The sequence below is a fragment of the Halichoerus grypus genome, chromosome 13 (genome assembly GCF_964656455.1).
Source record: "Halichoerus grypus chromosome 13, mHalGry1.hap1.1, whole genome shotgun sequence".
NCBI lineage: Eukaryota > Metazoa > Chordata > Mammalia > Carnivora > Phocidae > Halichoerus > Halichoerus grypus.
In genome coordinates, this window is record NC_135724.1 from 87,677,049 (window position 1) to 87,696,621 (window position 19,573).

The following is a 19,573-nucleotide window of genomic DNA, read 5'->3' on the forward strand; positions in this document are numbered from 1 at the left end:
GGTACCTGAGCCACATCCAATAGCATATTCCATTATCTATTACCACGAGATGCCAGGGCAAGGACACCAAGGAAAAGATGACAGAGGAGGTGGCCTGCCAGGGTGATGGACCTAAGACATCTCCCAGCACCCAGGAATGTCTGCCTCTTGGCATTTAGGTCCTTGCTTGTCTCTGGTCTTCAGGGATGCTGTCCGCTGTCATACCAGTAAATTGTATCTCTGCCTGTTTGGGGGTTTTAGTGATGCTGTCTGCAAGCCTCCCAGTGAACTTCATAAGGGTTCCCCAGCAATGCTTCTTAAATCAGAATCCTTTGGGTATGAGTTTAAAAAAGCACAGTTAAAATGACTTAAACAACATATATTAAAAAAGAAATCCCAGGTAGGGTGGCTCCAGAAGTAGTTAACCCAGTGGCTCTGACCAAGTTCTTTCCATTGTTTTGCCCTGCCATCCCGAGCATGTCACATTAGAAAGACCATTTCTTCTCACGTCTCTTTCTTAGGAATGACCTCCTTCTTCAGAAGATCCCTAAAAAACTTCACTTCATGTTTCAGTGGCTATAATGGGCTTTTGTGCCCACTCCTACAGGTAGAATGGGATTAACATGATACCCCTGAGATGGGGATAGGGTTATTTTTCCTGAGGGTTTGAAACCTGAACAAAATTGGGGACACTGTTAACAAAGAAAAAGAGACTAGATTTTTTTTAAAGATTTTATTTATTTATTTTGACAGAGAGACAGTGAGAGAGGGAACACAAACAGGGGGAGTGGGAGAGGGAGAAGCAAGCTTCCTGCTGAGCAGGGAGCTCGATGCAGGACTCGATCCCAGGATCCCGGGATCATGACCTGAGCCGAAGGCGCTCAACGACTAAGCCACCCAGGCGCCCCAAGAGAATAGATTTTTAGTGGACAGTTGAGTGCTAAATCCTCAGATACTGATAAGCTCAGGGGATTAATTGACACTTGGAAAGAGTTATTTTGGACTTGCTTCTGTATTGACCAGTGGGTCAGGAGTATGATTTCTGATACTCTGGGTCAAAGATGGCTCACCTCCAGGTTTCATTCCAGCCTGTAAGAAGAGGAAAGAGAAGAGTGGAGGGCATGCTCTTTTCTTTTTTATGTCATGACCTCAGCACACAGAGTCCCTACTACTTCCTGCCCCAGGTATAACCTGGCTCCCCTCTGAGAGTCCTTGAAGCCCTCCCCAGAGGATGCTAGTCCTTTCTCCACTCTCCTGGTGTCCTCTATGCTCCCCACCTCTAGTTCCAGATCAGTGATCGTCCATCTTGAGTAAACTCTGAGGCTCACAGCATCTGGCTGAACCACTTTCTATGCCTTTTCATTGCTGATGTTTACTAATCAATGAATCAATCAATTATTTTTAGGAGACTTTGGCATCTAGCTCATCCTTCCTCCCCACCCCAGTTCCTACCACCATGTTGATGACTTTAATGATTGTAAGATTACCCTAGGTCAACCTCCTAGCCCCTTGGCTCTTGTCCCTCCTCATTTCAATGATCTTCGCCTTCACTCTACTCTAGCCACCACATCCTTTGACCATGTCCTGGATGTCAGTTTCTCCTGGAATGAATCTTCCTCTAAAGTCTTCAATTTCTCCGGCCACAGGCTGTATCTTCTGTTCTTCAGTTATTTCAGGCTTAGCAGTTCTTTGAACTCCAGGATCCCTTGATTCTTCTACTTTCTCCTTCTCATGACCCTCCTTCCTTCACTTCCTTCCTTATCCAGCAGAGATTCCCTGGTCCTCGTTTTATTTTATTTTTTGATTTATTTATTTATTAGAGAGAGAGAGAAAAGAGCACTTGCGAGTGGGGTGGGGGAGAGAGGCACAGGGAGGGGGAGAGAGAGAATCTCCAGCAGACTCCCCACTGAGTGAGGAGCCCAACTCGGGGCTCAGTCCCACAATGCTGAGATCATGACCTGAGCTAAAATCAAGAGTCAGACGCTCAACCAACTGAGCCACTCAGGCGCCCCCTTGGTCCTCATTTTAGCTACTTTTTTGCCAGTGCTTGAGTAGTAGATACTGTAGGTGACTGCCCAACATCCACTCCAACCAAGATGATGGATCCAAGCTGGTCATGGTCATTTCCGTTCTCTTTCCAGGGGAGGATCAGGTGTGTGACTCACTTCTAGCACTAGAGAGTAGAGTGAGGTGAGGAGAAAGGGACTCGGGGAAAGATTTTCCCATCAAAGAGACAGAAGAATTGATTATCTTTCTTTCTGAGGATGAACCAACAACAAGACAGTGCAGACAGATAGAAAAGAACCTGGATCCTTGGTTATGTTTTCAAGCCACTAAATCAACTCCTAAATTTTGTCCTCCCTATATATGAGACAATAATTTCTTTTATATTTAAGCCAGTTTGAGTCTGGTATTCTGTTACCTTCAGACAAAAGCACCCTTAATAACATAATTCTCAACTTCCAGCAAAAGCTCAGCCCTGGATCAATGAAAATTTCCTTCTATTCTACTTTCGTATTTGTCCTGCTAAGACTGATAGAGAGAGCAATGGGTTCTTGGCCCTCTAGAAACCTCAGACACCTCTCTACCATCCACCATTAGAAGGAAATTCCCAGTTTTCCCCACCCATCCCCAGCCTCTGTGTTTAGGGTTGCAAAAGACCCAGTTATTACCTGAAGTGGCCAGCTGTCTTGATCAGAAAATAGATTTTTAAAGTTCCAAGGAGGGTGTGTGTATTGGGCTTGGATGGAGTGGAGGGAAGGGGAGATCCTGGGATTAAAAGAAGTCCAGCATTCATGAGAAGTATTGAGCAAGTTTACCCAGAATAAATTGAGTGAACCAGTCATTCCCAGTGCCTGGGTTAAGTTGGGATGGAAAGAAAAGCTTTCTGCTCTGTGTTGTGGGGCTGGCAAGGGAGAGGATTCCCAGGGAAGGGTGACTTAGGGGGAAGAAGGGGCAGAGATGTAGCTTCGTTCACACTGCTTCAGGAACAAATGTAAAAGACCAAAATAGACATGGTAGATACCAATGATTACAAATTCTAAAACTATTTGAACCACTTGGCAAGACCTGATGGGTCCCCGGATGTGGAAGTGGGAGGTAGATCCTGTAGGTGGGAAGGCCCAGGCCCCTATTATAATCTCAGTCACGTAGACGTTGCAATAACCAATTCATGGTTTTTAATTCTCGATGCCACACTGGAATTCCTGTTTTCCCTGTTGGCTCTTCTCCTGTTCACCATAGCAACTGTTTTGATTCTTCTTCACTCTCATCGAACCTCCCACCCCTCTGCCTTGTCTTTCTCTCTCCTCAGGCACATCTGCCTCTTATTTCACACAGAAAATGGATGCCATCTGACTGGGCCAGCCCTCCCTTCCTCACTTACCTGCAACTGTACTCATCTTTCCTCTATCCCACAGATTTAGTCAGCAGGGCTGTTCAGTAGAACTTTCTACAATGGTGTACATGTTCTGTATCTTCACTGTCCAACACAGTATGAGCCACATGTGGCTACTGAACACTTGAAATATGGTGAATACGAATGAAGAACTGAATTTTAAATTTCATTCAATTTTAATTAATTTAAATGTAAATGGCCACACGTGGTTAGTGTCTACCCTATTAGGCAGCACTGGTTTAGTGTAATTCAAAGAAAAACTGTTTTGAATACCAGGGCACTAGAATCTCTCCTAACTCTGTGAAATCCCTAAGCAGTAGACTCTTGACCAACTTATTATAAGAATTCTGAATTAGATGATGAGAGGCAAGGAAGAGAGGGTCAGAAAGGCAGGTTCACAAGAAATTGCCATGGAGAAATATAGAGGGCGAAAAAAGCACTTGACAGGGTCATGAGATTGAGCCTGGATGCAGTGGGCTCCTCACTCAGCTGGGAGTCTGCTTGAGATTCTCTTCCTCTGCCCCTCCCACATGCATGCACTCTCTCTCCCCACCCCAAAATAAATAAATAAATATATTTTTAAAAAGACGGGGGGGACGCATAGGTGGCTCAGTTGGTTAAGCATCTGCCTTCGGCTCAGGTCATGATCCCAGGGTCCTGGGATCGAGTCCCGCATTGGGCTCCTTGCTCAGCAGGGAGCCTGCTTCTCCCTCTGCCTGCCTCTGTCTTCTCTCTGACAAATAAATAACATCTTTAAAAAAGACAGGGGGGCATCCAGTTATCTTTGTTTGGATTCTCTACCAAAATGCAAAATGTGCACAACACAAACACAAACAGAATGGTGACTTGCATGTCCCTTTGTGTAGCTGATTTTGCTCACTTTTGATCATTCCATCACATTTCAGTCACACATCTTTTGAAATATAGAAAGTTAGAATACCACATCCTCCTGCCTCCACCGACCTCCTCTAAATGGCAAGCCAAATGCTCTGAGACAATATTTTGAGTAATTTTTCTCCTTTGATTTTAAATGCTTTTGTCATTTGCTAAGTACTCACCTATCTTTGTGTTCAATACTTGACTCCATCGTGTTCCATTAACTTATCTGTCAGTTTCCTCACTAGGGCCCTTGAATTACACAGCTTTGTATCTCTGTTACTATTTCCTGTCTTCACTGGCTTATTCAGGAACCACCTTCCGTTGGCTCCTGGGTACGCACTCCTTCCTCATTTTCCTCTCCTTCCCTGATGCCTCTTAGTCCCCTTGGTGTTGGATCCTTCAGAGATCCACCCTCAGGCCCCCTCCATGTCACTATACCCTCTCCCCGGACAGATCCCCTCCCTGCCTCCACTCTTGCCCCTTCTATCCACTTTCCACCGTGCAGCCAGAGTGATTTTACTAAAGTGTAAATGAGGTCATGCCACAACTCTGCTTACAGATCCACCTATTGCTCTCAGGATAAATTCCTGACTCCTTAACAGCAAGCAGCCACAGGAGGTTGAAATAGACTTGAGTTTCCCCAAAGTGGACCCTGAGACAAGGATTCAGGTGCAAGTAGTTAATTTGGGAGGTGAGGCCAGGAAGGGCAGTGGGGAAGTGAGACAGGGAGGGAAGGCAGCCAATACAGGAAGCGTTGAAGAACAGGTCACTGCTGTAGGCATCTGGGACTCAGTCCCACTAGGGACCTCTGGGAAACTGCCTGGACTGCCTCAGCGCTGTCCCACCTGAGGGCAGAGGATTTAACCTGAGTCTCCCAGCCTAGCAGCCTCTATTCTCTGAGAGTTGCACTTCTTCACTTCTTCCTCCCTCTCCTTACTTTCTTTCCTTCCTTCCCCTTCCCTCCACCCCTTACCCCTCCTCCTCTACTCCCCTCCACCCTCTTTTACAACCCTCCTCCCCAATAGGCCCCCGAAGCCATGTTTCTTCTGTGACCCCGCCCACAGCCTTAGGTGATTGGACCAGAGACAGATAGCTAGACCAATCAGATTCACTCTTCTGGGACTCAGGAATTAAGTAGTTGGTCTGTGGTCTCATGTGAACTGTGGCCACCTAATGTGGATGCCATGATGGCCTTGTTTGGTGACATGCCCCCAGAGGAGCAGAGAAGTCCGGTGTTTAGGGAGATGCACAGTGGGTGCAGAGAGAGACAGGCAGAGGCGGGACCACACAGCTTCAGACAAACCGAAAGTGCAACCTAAGCGCAGGACATTATAGTTGCCCTATTAATAAGTTCTTACCACGGGGGCGCCTGGGTGGCTCAGTCATTGGGTGTCTGCCTTTGGCTCGGGTCGGGAATCCAAGGCCCTGGTATCGAGCCCCGCATGGAGCCCCGCATCGCCCCGCATCGGGCTCCCTGCTCAGCGGGGAGCCTGCTTCTCCCTCTCCCACTCCCCCTGCTTGTGTTCCCTCTCTCGCTGTGTCTCTCTCTGTCAAATAAATAAATAAAATCTTAAAAAAATAATAATAATAAGTTCTCACTACGTTTCCTGCACTTGAGTTCTGTAAGACAACAGTGTTTCCTCAAAAAACTACCTTTTCTGCTAAAGAAAGTCACTTGATTTTTCTGACCTGTAACCAGAAACACACACACACCCTTGAGAAGATAAATTCACCCAAGCCCCCAAGCCCCATTCCATTCATGACTTGACTTCATACTTTACGAAGAAACAAAAACCACCATTCTTGACATTCCTCTTTGAACATCTTTGAATGGCTGGAATATTTCCATCTTAACTACCCCTTCCCCCAATCTTCCCTTGACTACACTTCCCGTTAAAAACCACCCTTACCCTCAAGCTGAGTTTAAAGGAAAAGTAGTCCACATCCGTGTCTCTACTCTCTCCCTCGAATCAGTGCCTACATGCACTATTATTTTGCGCGGAAGTGTGCCATTCTGAAGATGTGATTTTAAGTGTCTATGGGATTTTTTTTTTTTTAAGATTTTTGTTTATTTATTTGACAGAGAGAGAGCGAGCGATAGCAGGAACACAAGCAGGGGGAGAGGGAGAAGCAGGCTTCCTGCGGAGCAGGGAGCCCGATGCGGGGCTCGATCCCAGGACCCTGGGATCCTGACCTGAGCCGAAGGCAGACGTTTAACGACTGAGCCACCCAGGCGCCCTTTAAGTGTCTGTGGGATTTTTAGGTCTGGAGGTTCATAGACTCTACAGGTGTGGCGCTCAGAAGGCAGATTTGGTCTGGAGATAATAGATTTTTAAAATCTATCCGTGATTTTTAAAAAGTAATGCATGAGTACGGTAGAAAAACTTCACAGAAAGGTGATAAATAAGTCGCCTGACAAACATTGACAAATCCCCCAGTTCCCTCCCCAGAGACCATCTTATATATCCTTCAGACACAGACAGCTTCACGGACATGGGACCTGTGCAGTTACATAAGGACCCACACATAGAAGGGACCTGAGCTTGATTTAACGCTCTGCTATTGCCATCTTGAAATTCTTAATCTTGAATAAGGGACCCCACATTTTCATTTTGCACTGGGCCCCCAAATTATGTAGTAGGCCTATTTCCAGCTATATTCCATGCATAGTTAAACACATGATATACACATGTACCCCTCTTTCCATCCCCTTTTCTTTTAGCATTTGGTGATTCTTTTTTTTTTTTTTAATTTTATTTATTCATTTATTTATTTATTTATTAGAGAGTGAGCAGGAGAGAAACAGCATGAGAGGGGAGAGGGTCAGAGGGAGAAGCAGGCTCCCTGCTGAGCCGGGAGCCCGATGTGGGACTCGATCCCAGGACCCTGGGATCATGACCTGAGCCAAAGGCAGTCGCTTAACCAACTGAGCCACCCAGGCGCCCAGCATTTGGTGATTCTTAAAAGAATGTGTGTGGGTGAAATTTCCCAGAGAGAAGATGCAGAAGTTATTACTGCTATTTACCAAATATGTCTGCTTCTTCTGTTTCTGGGCACAGAAGGGGATATATGGTGAGACTGCATTTCCTGGTTCCCTGGTAGTTAGATGGGGTCAAGTGACTAGTGTTGACAAATGAGTTAGGGGCTAAAGGGAGTGCATCATTTCTAGGTCAGAGTGTTTTTTTTTAAAGATTTATTTATTTTTTAAGATTTTATTTATTTATTTGGCACACAGAGAGGGATAGCAAGAGCAGGAACACAAGCAGGGGGAGCAGGAGAAGCAGGCTTCCAGCCTAGCAGGGAGCCCGATGCGGGGCTCGATTCCAGGATCCTGGGATCATGACCTGAGCTGAAGGCAGGCGCTTAACGACTGAGGCACCCAGGCACCCCTATTTATTTATTTTAAAGAGAGAGAGCACACAAGTGTGTGCGTGTGCACGTGAGGGGTGGGGAGAGGGGCAGAGGAAGAGAGAGAGGGATAAAATCTCCATCAGACTCTGGCTGAGCACAGAGCCCCACCCGGGGCTCTATCCCAGGACCTTGAGATCATGACCTGAACTGAAACCAAGAGTTGAAAGCTTAACCAACTGAGCTAGGTGCCCCAAGGTCAGAGGATTTAATATATGTGCTGCCGAAGCGAGCACAAGGTCAGAGGATTTAAATGCCACTGTAAGACCTGCCAGATTTCTCATTCAAGAGTTCAAGATAGTGGCTGTTCCATTAGTTTTGTTTTCTGAGTGACTACGATGAGCAGAGCCTCCTGGGTGATCGATCCATGGTGAATATTTATTGTGGATGAGAAATAAAAGGACATTGTTTTTAAGCCATGAGATTTGGGGGCTGTTTGTTATTGCAACATAACCTGTCTTATCAGGACTGATAGAAATATAAAAAATACTGAGACAGAATTTGCAGGAACTGACACATAAAAGGAGAAGAGTCACAGAAAAGACAAAGAGTCATAGAGGTAAAGATGAGAAACTAGGGGCGCCTGGGTGGCTCAGTCGGTTAAGTGTCTACCTTCGGCTCAGGTCATGATCCCAGGGTTCTGGGATCCAGCACCCACCCCAACCATCGGGCTCCCTGCTCAGTGGGGAACCTGCTTCTCTCTCTGCCCTTCCCCCCCACTCATGCTCTCTGTCGCATGCACGCCCTATCTCCCTCTCTCAAATAAATAAAATCTTTTTTTTTTTTTAAAGATTTTATTTATTTATTTGACAGAGAGAGAGAGAGCGAGAGAGGGAACACAAGCAGGGGGAGTAGGAGAGGGAGAAGCAGGCTTCCCGCGGAGCAGGGAGCCCGATGCGGGGCTCGATCCCAGGACCCTGGGATCATGACCTGAGCCGGAGGCAGATGCTTAACGACTGAGCCACCCAGGCGCCCCATAAATAAAATCTTAAAAAAAAAAAAAAAAAAAAAAGATGAGAAACTAGAAGAAGGGGCCCAGGGGAGTCATGGAAATCAATGGAAGAAATTGCTCAAGAGGTAGGGAGTGGTACATGGTGTTGGTCCAAAAGTTTAAATAGAATAAGGAATAAAACATATCACTAAATATGACAACTGAGAACTCAGTGGTAAGCTTATTAAGAACAGTATCCATAAAGTGGTGGTAAGAGAAATAGTAGACAGAGGGCTGAGGAAGCAGAGGGAAGGGCATGAGGGATCAGTGTATGCGTTCAGCAGAAAGATCAGGAGCCCTGCCATGTGTACTTATGAGAAGGGCCAAGAAAATTTACATTCAATCTCACCTTCCTTCTGCTCTCCAGTGTCCTGAACCAAGAGCCAGGAGGTAAGGTACTCTAAAATCATAGGTTATCAGAAAATTTGCTATTGGAAAATGCATCAGTAAGAATGAAATATTCCACTTTTGCCTGGAGGATCTAAGTCACCTTGCCACAGAGAAGCGGCCTCAATTTGCACCTTTGGTGCAGAGCTTCAGGTAAAAGGTTTCTAGGCACAACATTCAACACCTGTCTTAGCTTTATTACTTTCAAGGAAGCAGAGCCCTGGGTCCACTTTGCAATCCAGATCTGAGATTGACCATTTTATACCAACCTGCTTTGTTTTGAGCCTATCAAACTCTGCTTTCATTTAAATTTAATCTAGACTCACCATCACCCATAATCCTATGATAACTCTGTCCCTTTGATGATGGTGGTAGCTTCTCTGGCATGAGCTCTTTCTCACTGAATGAGTCAGTAAACCTCATTTTGCTGAATGGCAAGTTTGTTTCTGACAGTCTTAGGCTGACTGGGCTAGGTCAGGGTTGTAACTCTGGGGGCAGGGCAGAGAGCAGATCTCAACGGATCTCAAGGGTCACGCAGGAAATATCCAGCATAGAAGTAAAGTCTTCCTCCCCTCCCAGCAATTCTGATTCCCCCCACCATCTACAGACCAGAGTGCTGTGGGAGGAAGTGTGGAGAGGGAGAAGAGGGAGACCTTCATTCACCCGGCGTTCATAGACATCTGGGGCTGAACAAAGTGTTGTAGAAATGAATCAGTCAGTCTCTGAGTGGGCCTTGAGGCAACAGAAAGATCTAGGCCCTTTATTAAGGCACAATGGAAGCACTGGGTCTCCTGACATTTGAAGGGCTGCCCCTTTCCCCCAACTGAAAGGAGTCCAAAAAAGTGAAAGGAAAAAGGGGATAAGGGAGAATGCTAAAAATGCCCTTCCTTTGAACACCATCTTTGTGCAGGCATCTGGGGGAGGCAGGCTGGAGCAGAGTCATCTGCCAGCCAGGCCTGTAGGACTTCCCTTCTCTTGTTTATCCCCAGCCACAACTGGGTTAGCTGCCAGGGCCCGCCCCCACTGTGCCCTCACTGGAGGAACTCAAACATAAAGGCTCCTGCTAAGAATCAGTTTCATTTTCCGGTGCTGTGATTGGTCTGGGAGGGTTGAGCCCTGGTCGAGACCCTAACGGAGAGGGAGCCTCTCACCATGTCAGCCTGTTGCAGCTGGAAAGATGTTTTCCAGTATGAGACAAACAAAGTCCTCCAGATCCAGAGCATGCATTACGGCGCCATTAAGTGGGTCTTCCACGTGCTGGTCCTTTGCTACATCGGGTAAGTGGGGTGTGGGGAGAACCCCAAATGTCTGCAGTAGTTGACAGCACAAAAATCCCCAAGTTACAGCTTCTGGTGCTTATCCTGAATTCCACGTGGTTTTAAATCTGAGACTTTTTTTCTCATAGCAATTTGGGGCTGGAGGTGCCGGGGCGGGGGGGAGGGGTGTTGGGGGGATGCAGCTGCAGGCGGGGGGAAACAGTGCCAGTCTGCTGCGGAAAGAAGCCACAAGAGGCAAAGCGACACTTTGGGTTCTACCCCAGGCCTGCCAAGGTGAGCTGGGTGGGGCATGCCTGGGGAAAGTAGAAACAGGGCAACACCCTGGATTCCGTGGGAGGAGGCAAGGATTCAGAGCACACCTGGTGATAATCCTGGCATCTGTCTGAATCATCACCGCTTAGGGGAGGAATAGGATCAGACGCGTCAAGGTAACTTTAGGTCCTCTCTAGTGTCAGGAAGGCCCCCTCTTGCTCTTTTTCATTTTTGTTTCTTAACAGCTTATTGAGATATAATTCACACACTATACAACTCACTCATTTGAAGTGTACAATTTAGGGGCACCTGGATGGCTCAGTCGGTTAAGCATCCAACTCTTGATTTTGGCTCAGGTCATGATCTCAGGGTCGTGGGATTAAGCTCCATGTCAGCTCTGCGCTCAGCGTGGAATCTGCTTGAGATTCTCCCTCTCCCTCTCCCTTTGCCCCTCACCCTGCTCGCGAGCGCACTCTTTCTCAAATAAATAAATAAATAAATCTTTAAAAAAATAAAATGTACAATTTAGTGGGTTTTAGTATTCAAAGTTGTGCAACCATCACCACAATCAATTCTAGAACATTTTCATCACCTCAAAAAGAAACTCCACAGCCCTGAGCCATCACTCCCAATCCTTCTGATCTCCCATAGCTCTGGTGACCAGTGGGTCTACTCTCTGTCTCTGGGATTTGCCTATTCTGGACATGTCATAGAAATGGAATCATGCACTATGTGGTCCTTTGGGTCTGGTTTCTTCCACTCTGCATCATGTTTGCAAGGTGCATCCATGTTGAAACATGTATCTCTACTTCATTCCTCTGTATGGCCAAGTAATATTCCATTGTCTGGATAGACCTTTTTTTGGGGAGGGGGTGGACATTTGGGTTGTTTCCAGTTTGGGGCTATTATGGATAATGGATAATGCTGTTATGAATATGGGTGTATGTGTGTTTGCATGAACATGTTTGCAGTTTTCTTGGGTATTGTACCTACAAGTGAAACTGAAAGATCATTCAGTAACTTTTTTTTTTTTTTTTAAGATTTTATTTATGTATTTGAGAGAGAGAGAATGAGAGAGAGCACATGAGAGGGGGGAGGGTCAGAGGGAGAAGCAGACTCCCTGCCGAGCAGGGAGCCCGATGCGGGACTCGATCCAGGGACTCCAGGATCATGACCTGAGCCGAAGGCAGTCGCTTAACCAACTGAGCCACCCAGGTGCCCATCAGTAACTTTATTTTTGACATTTTAAGGAATGACCCATTTTCGGAATGGCTACACCATTTCATATTCCCACCAGCAATGTATGTTCCAATTTCTCCACAAGCTTACCAAACACTTTCTCTTGTCTGTTTTTTTGGATTATGGGCATCCTAGTGAGTGGTTCTCATTGTGGTTTTGATTCACAAATAGTTCCTTAATGGCTAATGCCCCATTGCTCTTTGTGATGATGATGATGATGATGGTGAAAACTTGCATCTCTAAGGTCAGACAGGGTAGTTTACTGGCTAAGGTTAGAGCAGCCTATTTGATAATCCTGGCTAAGTTTCCTTGGCCAGGTCACTTAACCTCTCTAAGCCTCCCTTTCTGCATCTGTTTGTAGAGTTGTCATAATTAAACAAGAAAAGGCATGGCAAACACGTCTCGATGTCTGGCATAGGGTAAGAGCTCCACAAATAGCAGCTATCTTTAAAAATAATTTTTTTGACTTAAAAATAGAATTACCATATGATCCAGGAATTCCATTACTGGGTATTTACCCAAAGAAAATGAAAATACTCCTTGGAAAAGATACATGCATCCCTATGTTTATTGCAGCATTATTTACAACAGCCAAGATATGGAAGCAACCCAAGTGCCCACTGATAGAGGAATGGATAAAGAAGATGTAGTATATATACAATGGAATATTGCTCAGTCATAAAAAAAGACTGAAATCTTGTCATTTGCGACACCATGGATGGACCTAGAGGGTATAATGCTAAGTGAAATAAGTCAGTCAGAGAAAGACAAATACCATATGATTTCACTCATATGTGGAATTTTAGAAACAAAACAAATGAATGAAGAAAAAAATGGATGTAAACAAAAAAACCAGACTCTTAAATACAGAGAACAAACTGGTGGCTGCCAAAGGGGAGGTGGGTGGGGGGGATGGGTGAAATAGATAAAAGAGATTAAGAGTACACTTATCTTGATGAGCACTGAGAAATGTATAGAATTGCTGAATCATTATATCCTACACCTGAAACTAATATAACACTGTTAATTATACTTGAATAAAAAAAAGAATAAAAAAATAATCTTTTTTAATATAACAGACACTTTCATATACATTCTCTCCTTTGACTGTCAAAGTAACCATGTCCACGCCTGGGATTTGAGATCTGGAAATGTGAATTCAATAATCCTTCACCACTTTGAGCCTTGGTTTCCTCGTCTGTAAAATGGGGACAAAGGTTGTTGTAAGGATTAAATGAGTTATTAAACGCAAAGTTGCTTGAAAAATACCTGGTGTATGGCAAGCCCTCACCAAGTGTTAATTCTTCTTCTTAATAATATTATTAGGATTATCACAATTTGATTCATATGTTTACTATACGACAAACACTAAATAATAAACACATATATTAAATTCTAAAATAAGACACATTACTTGAGCCAGATATCATAGAACTGATGATGAAGAGCATAGTTAGTAAATGCGCCTTTATGTACCAGTACATAGATCATGCGTCACAATTCCAATGTAACAGGTGACGTGATTTCCTGATATTCTTGGCACACAATTTCTTAAAAGCAGATTCTTTTTTTTTTTTTTTAAAGATTTTATTTATTTATTTGAAGAGAGAGACACAGCGAGAGAGGGAACACAAGCAGGGGGAGTGGCACAGGGAGAAGCAGGCTTCCCGCGGAGCAGGGAGCCCGATGCGGGGCTCGATCCCAGGACCCTGGGATCACGACCTGAGCCGAAGGCAGACGCTTAATGACTGAGCCACCCAGGCGCCCCTAAAAGCAGATTCTTATATATAAGAACAGATTATTATGAGAGCATCTTGTAATGATAAATATTTTTCTCTCATATGGTGGAATCTTATCTTCCATGCATTTAACTCCCTCAAATCCAGTAATGCATGTTCCATGGGAGCCTGGAGAGAGCACAGTTTCAACAGGGCAATGACCGAGCGAATGTGTGCCCCAGACCAGGCATGAGATGGGGTATCTAAGTTGGGGATCCTTGTCAGTCTGTTCCCAATGCTTTTGATGGAGTGACCATCTTACCACCCTACCTGTGAATCTAGATACATACTCTCCACCCTACATGCCCCCTAAAATAAACCACCTCTTTCATCTTCACCTGGAGCAAAACTGGAAAAACAGCAACTTGTTCCAGAACTGGAGGAAAAAAATAGGCTCTGATGGACTTGTTGGAAGGTAGAAGGTCTGTTTGCTGCGCCTTGTGGACAACTGAAGGTTTTACCAAAGGCGGCATTGACAAGACATGATTTTTACCTGAAGCACTGACTTTAGAAGGTAACTCCTATGTAAATGCTACTCCATTTTTTTTATATTTTAAAAGATAAAGTTAAAGAAAAACTATTGCCAGGTTTGTTTTTTCCCTCTGTGTTAATGGAATATCTATTTACATCCCACTGAATGGAGTCCCATAGACCACAGCTTGGGAAATGCTGCCTTAAGTTGTACTGTGAGGCCTCAAGTTGATAAAACTGCAACTTGGCCATTTGTAAAAAGGGTAGACCCATGGTGCACAGGGATTAGGTGTGGTAGTTTGCACCAAATAGGACTGGTACCGACCACAGGTTGGAAGTCCAGACAGGCTCAGGTAATATTCAAGATATGTAGCAGCAGGTGGTGGGTTCTAGCCATGAAGTCCTCAGTTCAGAGCCTGTCCATACTAGGGTTGCAAAGGCAAAGAGCCAGGATAATGAAGTAAGACAGGGCTTCAGTTATTGAGACTGGGGTACAAGGAAGGGGCTGTCAATAGAAGAAATAAGACAAGAGGCTGGTTAGCTTCTCATAGTCCCTCAAAGTTCAGATAGGACTCAAAGGCAGGGGCTGCAGCTATATGCAGGGTAGAGTGGTTCCAGCTTCCAGGGTTACAGGATGCTGAATAGGCCTGTGCTGGTCAGAATTGCTTGGATAGTAAGTGACAGAGACCTAACTCAAGTTAGGCACCAAGCCACACAGTGGAAGAGATGGAGCTGCCCTCAGACATGGATGGTTATAAAAGCTCAAACTATGTCATCGGGTTGGGTCTTTCTCCCCCACATCGTGGCTCTATTTGGCTTTGTTCTTGAATAGGCTCTCTATGTAGCAAGATGCCACACTCATATCATCAGTAACTCCAGAGGAACAGGCAAGCCTTTTCTGATAGCTGTGGCATGAAAGTCCCAGTAAAGTCTCTGGTTGGTAGAGCTTGAATTACATATCCACTCCTGAACCAATCCTCGTGGCTGGGGGCATGGTGTCCCCTGATTGGCCAATCCTGAGTCATGTGCTCACTCCTGTGGCAGGAAGTAGGGACAGGGTGCAGGGCTCAAGGAGCCCAATCTGAACCACATCCAGTGACTTTACCTTAGGAAAGAAGAATACTGTTGCCAGAAGAAATGGGAAAAGAAAGGGGGGGTGGGGCAAAGGAAAAACATCCATTACAGGGTCTTTCCAAAAGCCAGAAATTCCAGAGACTTCTGAAGTCTACTGCTCTATCCTTGGCTTGTTTCAGCCCTGCACCTAGGCTGTGGAGACTCTGCTCCAGGTTATTGCCAGGGCAGGGCCCTTGGTATTCTCAACAGAGATTTCCTCTGAGAATCAGCTCCTAGAATTCCACAGGGTTTTCCAATCCATGATTATGTTTTGTCCTCTGGTCTCAATGAGGTGGGAAGAATGGGATAATGATGATTATACTCCCAGGAAAACTAATTGAAAAAACCTGAATGACAATAAAAATAACTTCCTTATACAGTTGGCTTTATTTATATCATCTCAATTGATATGCTGGGACGTAAGTGTTCTTTTCATTATTGCACAGATAAGGAAAGAAAAGCTATGAAAGATGGAGTTAATTTCTAAAAGATCATCCAGGTAGAAAGTGTGTTTCAAAAAGGATTCAAATCCAAAACCAATCCAATGCTCTTAACCCAGAAAGCACACTACTGAAGGGTAACTGGGCAGACTGTGAAAGCCTGAGTACTAGGCCTCCTCAATCCCTGGCCAATCAATCCTTCTTCCTTCTTCACCACGAACTTTGTCTTTCTGGGTTGGCCTGGGCAAGTGCAGGACAGGGAGGGAGGCAAATGAGGATCCCATAAGCTTACCCTTTTCTATTGTTCATTCATTCTCCCAAATAAATTTTAGACTATATACTATAAGTCAGGCACTGTTCATGGCTCTAGAGATTATAACAGTGAGTGAAACAAAGTTCCTACAACTCATGGGGTTATATGCCAGTGGAGGAGAGAGATATGATACAAAAAAAGCAAAAAAAGACATAATAAAATATCTGATGGTGATAAATGCTATGAAGAGTAATAAAGCAGAGAACAGAGAATGATAATGGGCAAATGTGAGTGCGTGTGGGATAGAGACATTTGGGCTGAGCTCTGCATGAAGGGAGGGAACAAGACATGAAGTATCTAGGAGAAGAGTATTTCTGGTGAAGGGAACAGCAAGTACAAAGGCCCTGAGGTAGAGACTTGATAGGGCGTTCAAGGAAAAGCAAGGTCAGTATGGCTGGAGCAGAGGAAACAAGTTAGTGAATGAGAGGAAGGGCATGAACTGGAGAGGTAACACTGGTAGGGGAGGAAGGGCAGATCATTCAGGGCCTTGGAGGCCACTCTGAGTTCTCTGGATTTTATTCTGAGTGAGTTGAGAAGCCGTAGGAGGATTTTAAGCAGAGAAGTAAAAGATATTTTCATTTTCTTGGGAAGATTTCCCTCCTCCTTGGAGACCAGCCCTCTCAGAAGATTTTCCAGTGCATACAGAAGAGTAGGGAAGATTGAGAGAAAAACAGGAGAACAAACTCCACTCAAACTGCTTCTTCTCCCTTACCCAGTCAACCTCTACTCAGGCTAACAGAAAGCACCATGGAGACGGTGCTGTTGTGCTGGTTTGTGGCTGTTAAATGTAATTCCTGGCTGGCTGCCTGTTTCATGGGAGGGTTGCCACACACCTCCCTGTGAGATTGGGCCTTTTCCCCAACTAAGTGGAAGTGAGTCCACCACAGAGATGGGAGGGGACACCAGAGGCCGGGGAGGGGCAAATCCAACCCAGGCATGGACCCCCTATGGCTCCTGCCACTTGAGGGCAACAGAAACATGAAAAGATTTGCCACATTCTCATCCTACCCTGAACTCCTGGGTGATGTGATAGAGATGGGGGGTCCAGAGAAAACCCACTTCAGGAGGAGACTGCTTCTAGGAAGAGGAGAATCCAGCTACCTGATTCAAGGGACCGAAAGAACAGCGAATGCACATATCTGAAAGCAAAAAAGAGGAGCAGCCCGAAGGACAGCATGTTCCAGAAGCTGGTGAGAGAGGAGGGAGGAGCAGGGGCCAAGGGCAGAGAGGTAGGCAAGGGCCAGACCACGGGAAGAGTTGGAATTTGTTCCTCAGGGCCATGGGAAGCCGCTGACAGGGTTTACAGAGGGGATTGCAACCATTTGATTCCTGTTTCTAAAAGTGCTCTCGGGCCTCTGTGCAGAAGGCAGATGATAGGGGGCAAGAGTGATGTGAGGAGGGCAGTGAGAGGGGCGCCAACATCTCAACCGCCCAGATGACAGAGGCGGTGAACCGGATGATAACAGGATAGCACAGGTGGACAGAAGTGGGCAAGACAGGGATAAGTTTTGGAGGCAGAACTCACAGATTTGCTAGGAGGGGGAAGATGACTCGGGGTTCCCAGGTGGATGAGGATGCCTTTACTGACAGGAGGAAGACTGAGGGGCAGCAAACTTGTCGACCAACAGCATTGTCAGCCATGTCAAGCAAGCAAACAACTACTACCATCTATCGGCATCCCTCCATTAATGTCTACACTAAAACATTAAGAAAGCTGGAGGCACACAGTCTACTGAAATGGTCGTTTCAAATGAATAAATTTAGCTTTATGGAGAGCTTGCCTGGTTGTCCTGGTTTTCTCATTTCACCCTGGAAACCGAGGTTTCTCTGTGGACCAGTTCTCACACACGCACGGGCTTCTAGGCACCACCACTCCAGCCCAGCCTCCCACCCAGGGCAGGAACCTCCCAGCCCTCCTGGGTTTTTAATACAGTGCTGAAAAGAGGAACGATGGATTATTCACAGAGCAGCACGCATCAGCTGGCTGACGTGCAAGATGCCAAGAAGGGGAGGCAAAGGTGGGACTGGAGAAGCCAGCAAGGATCATATTATGAACAGCCTTGTACTTCATCCTGAGGACACTGAGAAAGCACGGAGAGTCTTCCCCACCCTGCCACCAACATTTCATTATGAAAAATTTCAACCATTATAGATTTGCCTTTTCTAGACAATATTTCTTCTCAAACTCAGCAGAGCGGATTCTGTTTAGAACCAGATACCCTGCCCAGTATAATACTAACATCTCCTTATTACAGAAAAAGAAACAATGACCCAGAGAAATTAAGTAACTTAACACACGGCCACGTAGCTAGTAAGTGGTAGAGCCGAGACTGAACCCAAGCTTCTCACTCCAGAGCCCAAACTTTTACTACTAAATCACATAGAATATGGAGGAGACAGGAGCACAAATGGAGGCAGGGAGACCATTCAGGAGGCTACTGGGTGGTCCAGGTGAGAGGTGATGGTGACCTGGACTGACAGTGGTAGAGGAGAGAAGTAGATGAATAGCATTAGGAAGATAAAACAAGGTTTGCCAATTGAATGGTTGAGGGGTAATGAGGAAAGGGATGCTAAGGAATGTTTCTGGATTGGGCAACTGATGTGTGGTGGGAGAACTTATTGGGATAGGAATGGGGGGGAGCCCATCTGGGGTGGAAGATGAGTTCAGAACTGAAGGCATTGAGTTTGTCATGTATATGGGACATACAAATTTAGATGCTTAGTAGATAGATAGATAGGTGAATCTGGAACTAGAGATAGAGCTTTTTATATCACCAGCGTATAGACGGTAACTAGAACCATGGAAGTAGCTACAATTGACCAGAAAGCGCAGATGTAAATGAGAAGGCAAGGAGGGCTTAGAACAGACCCCTGAAGAATGCTAACATTTAAGTGATGGGGAGCACAGAAGTTCCTGAAGGATTCTCAGATGGGTGGCCATGAAGATCCAAAGAAAGTCAGGAGAATGTGGGTTCCAGGAAGCTAAGGGAAGAAGGGGAAAGGGTTGCATGGTCATTGGGGTCAAATGCTGCTGAGAGTTTTATGAAGATCAGATCTGTAGTATGTCTATCAGATGTAGCAAGGATGACGTTGCTGTTTACTTGGCAAGAGAGGCTTTAGAGAAGTGGTGGAGAGGGAGCCAGACTGGAGTGGGTGGAGGAGTGAATGGAGATGCAGAAAGGGATGTGGTGACTCACTCTTTCAAGGGACTTGGCTACAAAGGAGAAGAGAGGCACTGAGTGGTGGTGGTAGGAGAAGAATGTGGGGTCAGGAGAGGGTTTATTTTTAAGGTGGGAAATGATGTCGGAATGTAGATGAAAAGGAGATCAGAGAAAGGGAGATGATGAGATAAATGAAAATCACCACCACCACCACCATCATCATCATCATCATCTGTCACCAACTAGCAACCACAAAGAAAGCTTATTCTTTTCTGGGACTAACCATTAGACATTTCTTCCTTACACTGAGCCCAAATCAGTCTCCCTGTATTCTACCCTTTAGTCAGAGTTCTGCCCTGTGATCTCTCTTGTAGTTGACACTCTTCAAATGGCTGTAACCTGCTACTGCATTTTTCCTTTACTATCTCAGCCAAGCCCACACAACCACACTCTTGTTTTGTCAAGGCTCTCTTAAAAGTGGTGCATGC

The 19,573-nt window shown here is 45.5% G+C and overlaps 2 protein-coding genes across 12 annotated transcripts in view; one reads left to right on the plus strand and one right to left on the minus strand.

The window, feature by feature from the left end:
• Window positions 1–19,573, minus strand: part of IFT81 (intraflagellar transport 81) — a 181,983-nt gene that overhangs the window by 102,703 nt on the left and 59,707 nt on the right. The gene's annotated exons all lie outside the window — the stretch shown is intronic.
• The window catches only part of P2RX7 (purinergic receptor P2X 7), a 47,161-nt gene continuing 37,699 nt past the window's right edge, over window positions 10,112–19,573 (plus strand). For 2 of the 4 annotated variants that reach the window (XM_078061019.1, XM_036085123.2), the window contains exon 1: window positions 13,932–14,101. Coding sequence is in view for 1 of the 4 variants with exons in the window: in XM_036085122.2 (XP_035941015.1) it covers window positions 10,194–10,318 (125 nt within the window). In the remaining 3 variants the exon portion in view is untranslated. Of the gene's footprint in view, window positions 10,319–13,931; window positions 14,102–19,573 lie in introns of those variants that run through there. The other 2 variants (XM_036085122.2, XM_078061018.1) reach the window with 2 other exon arrangements.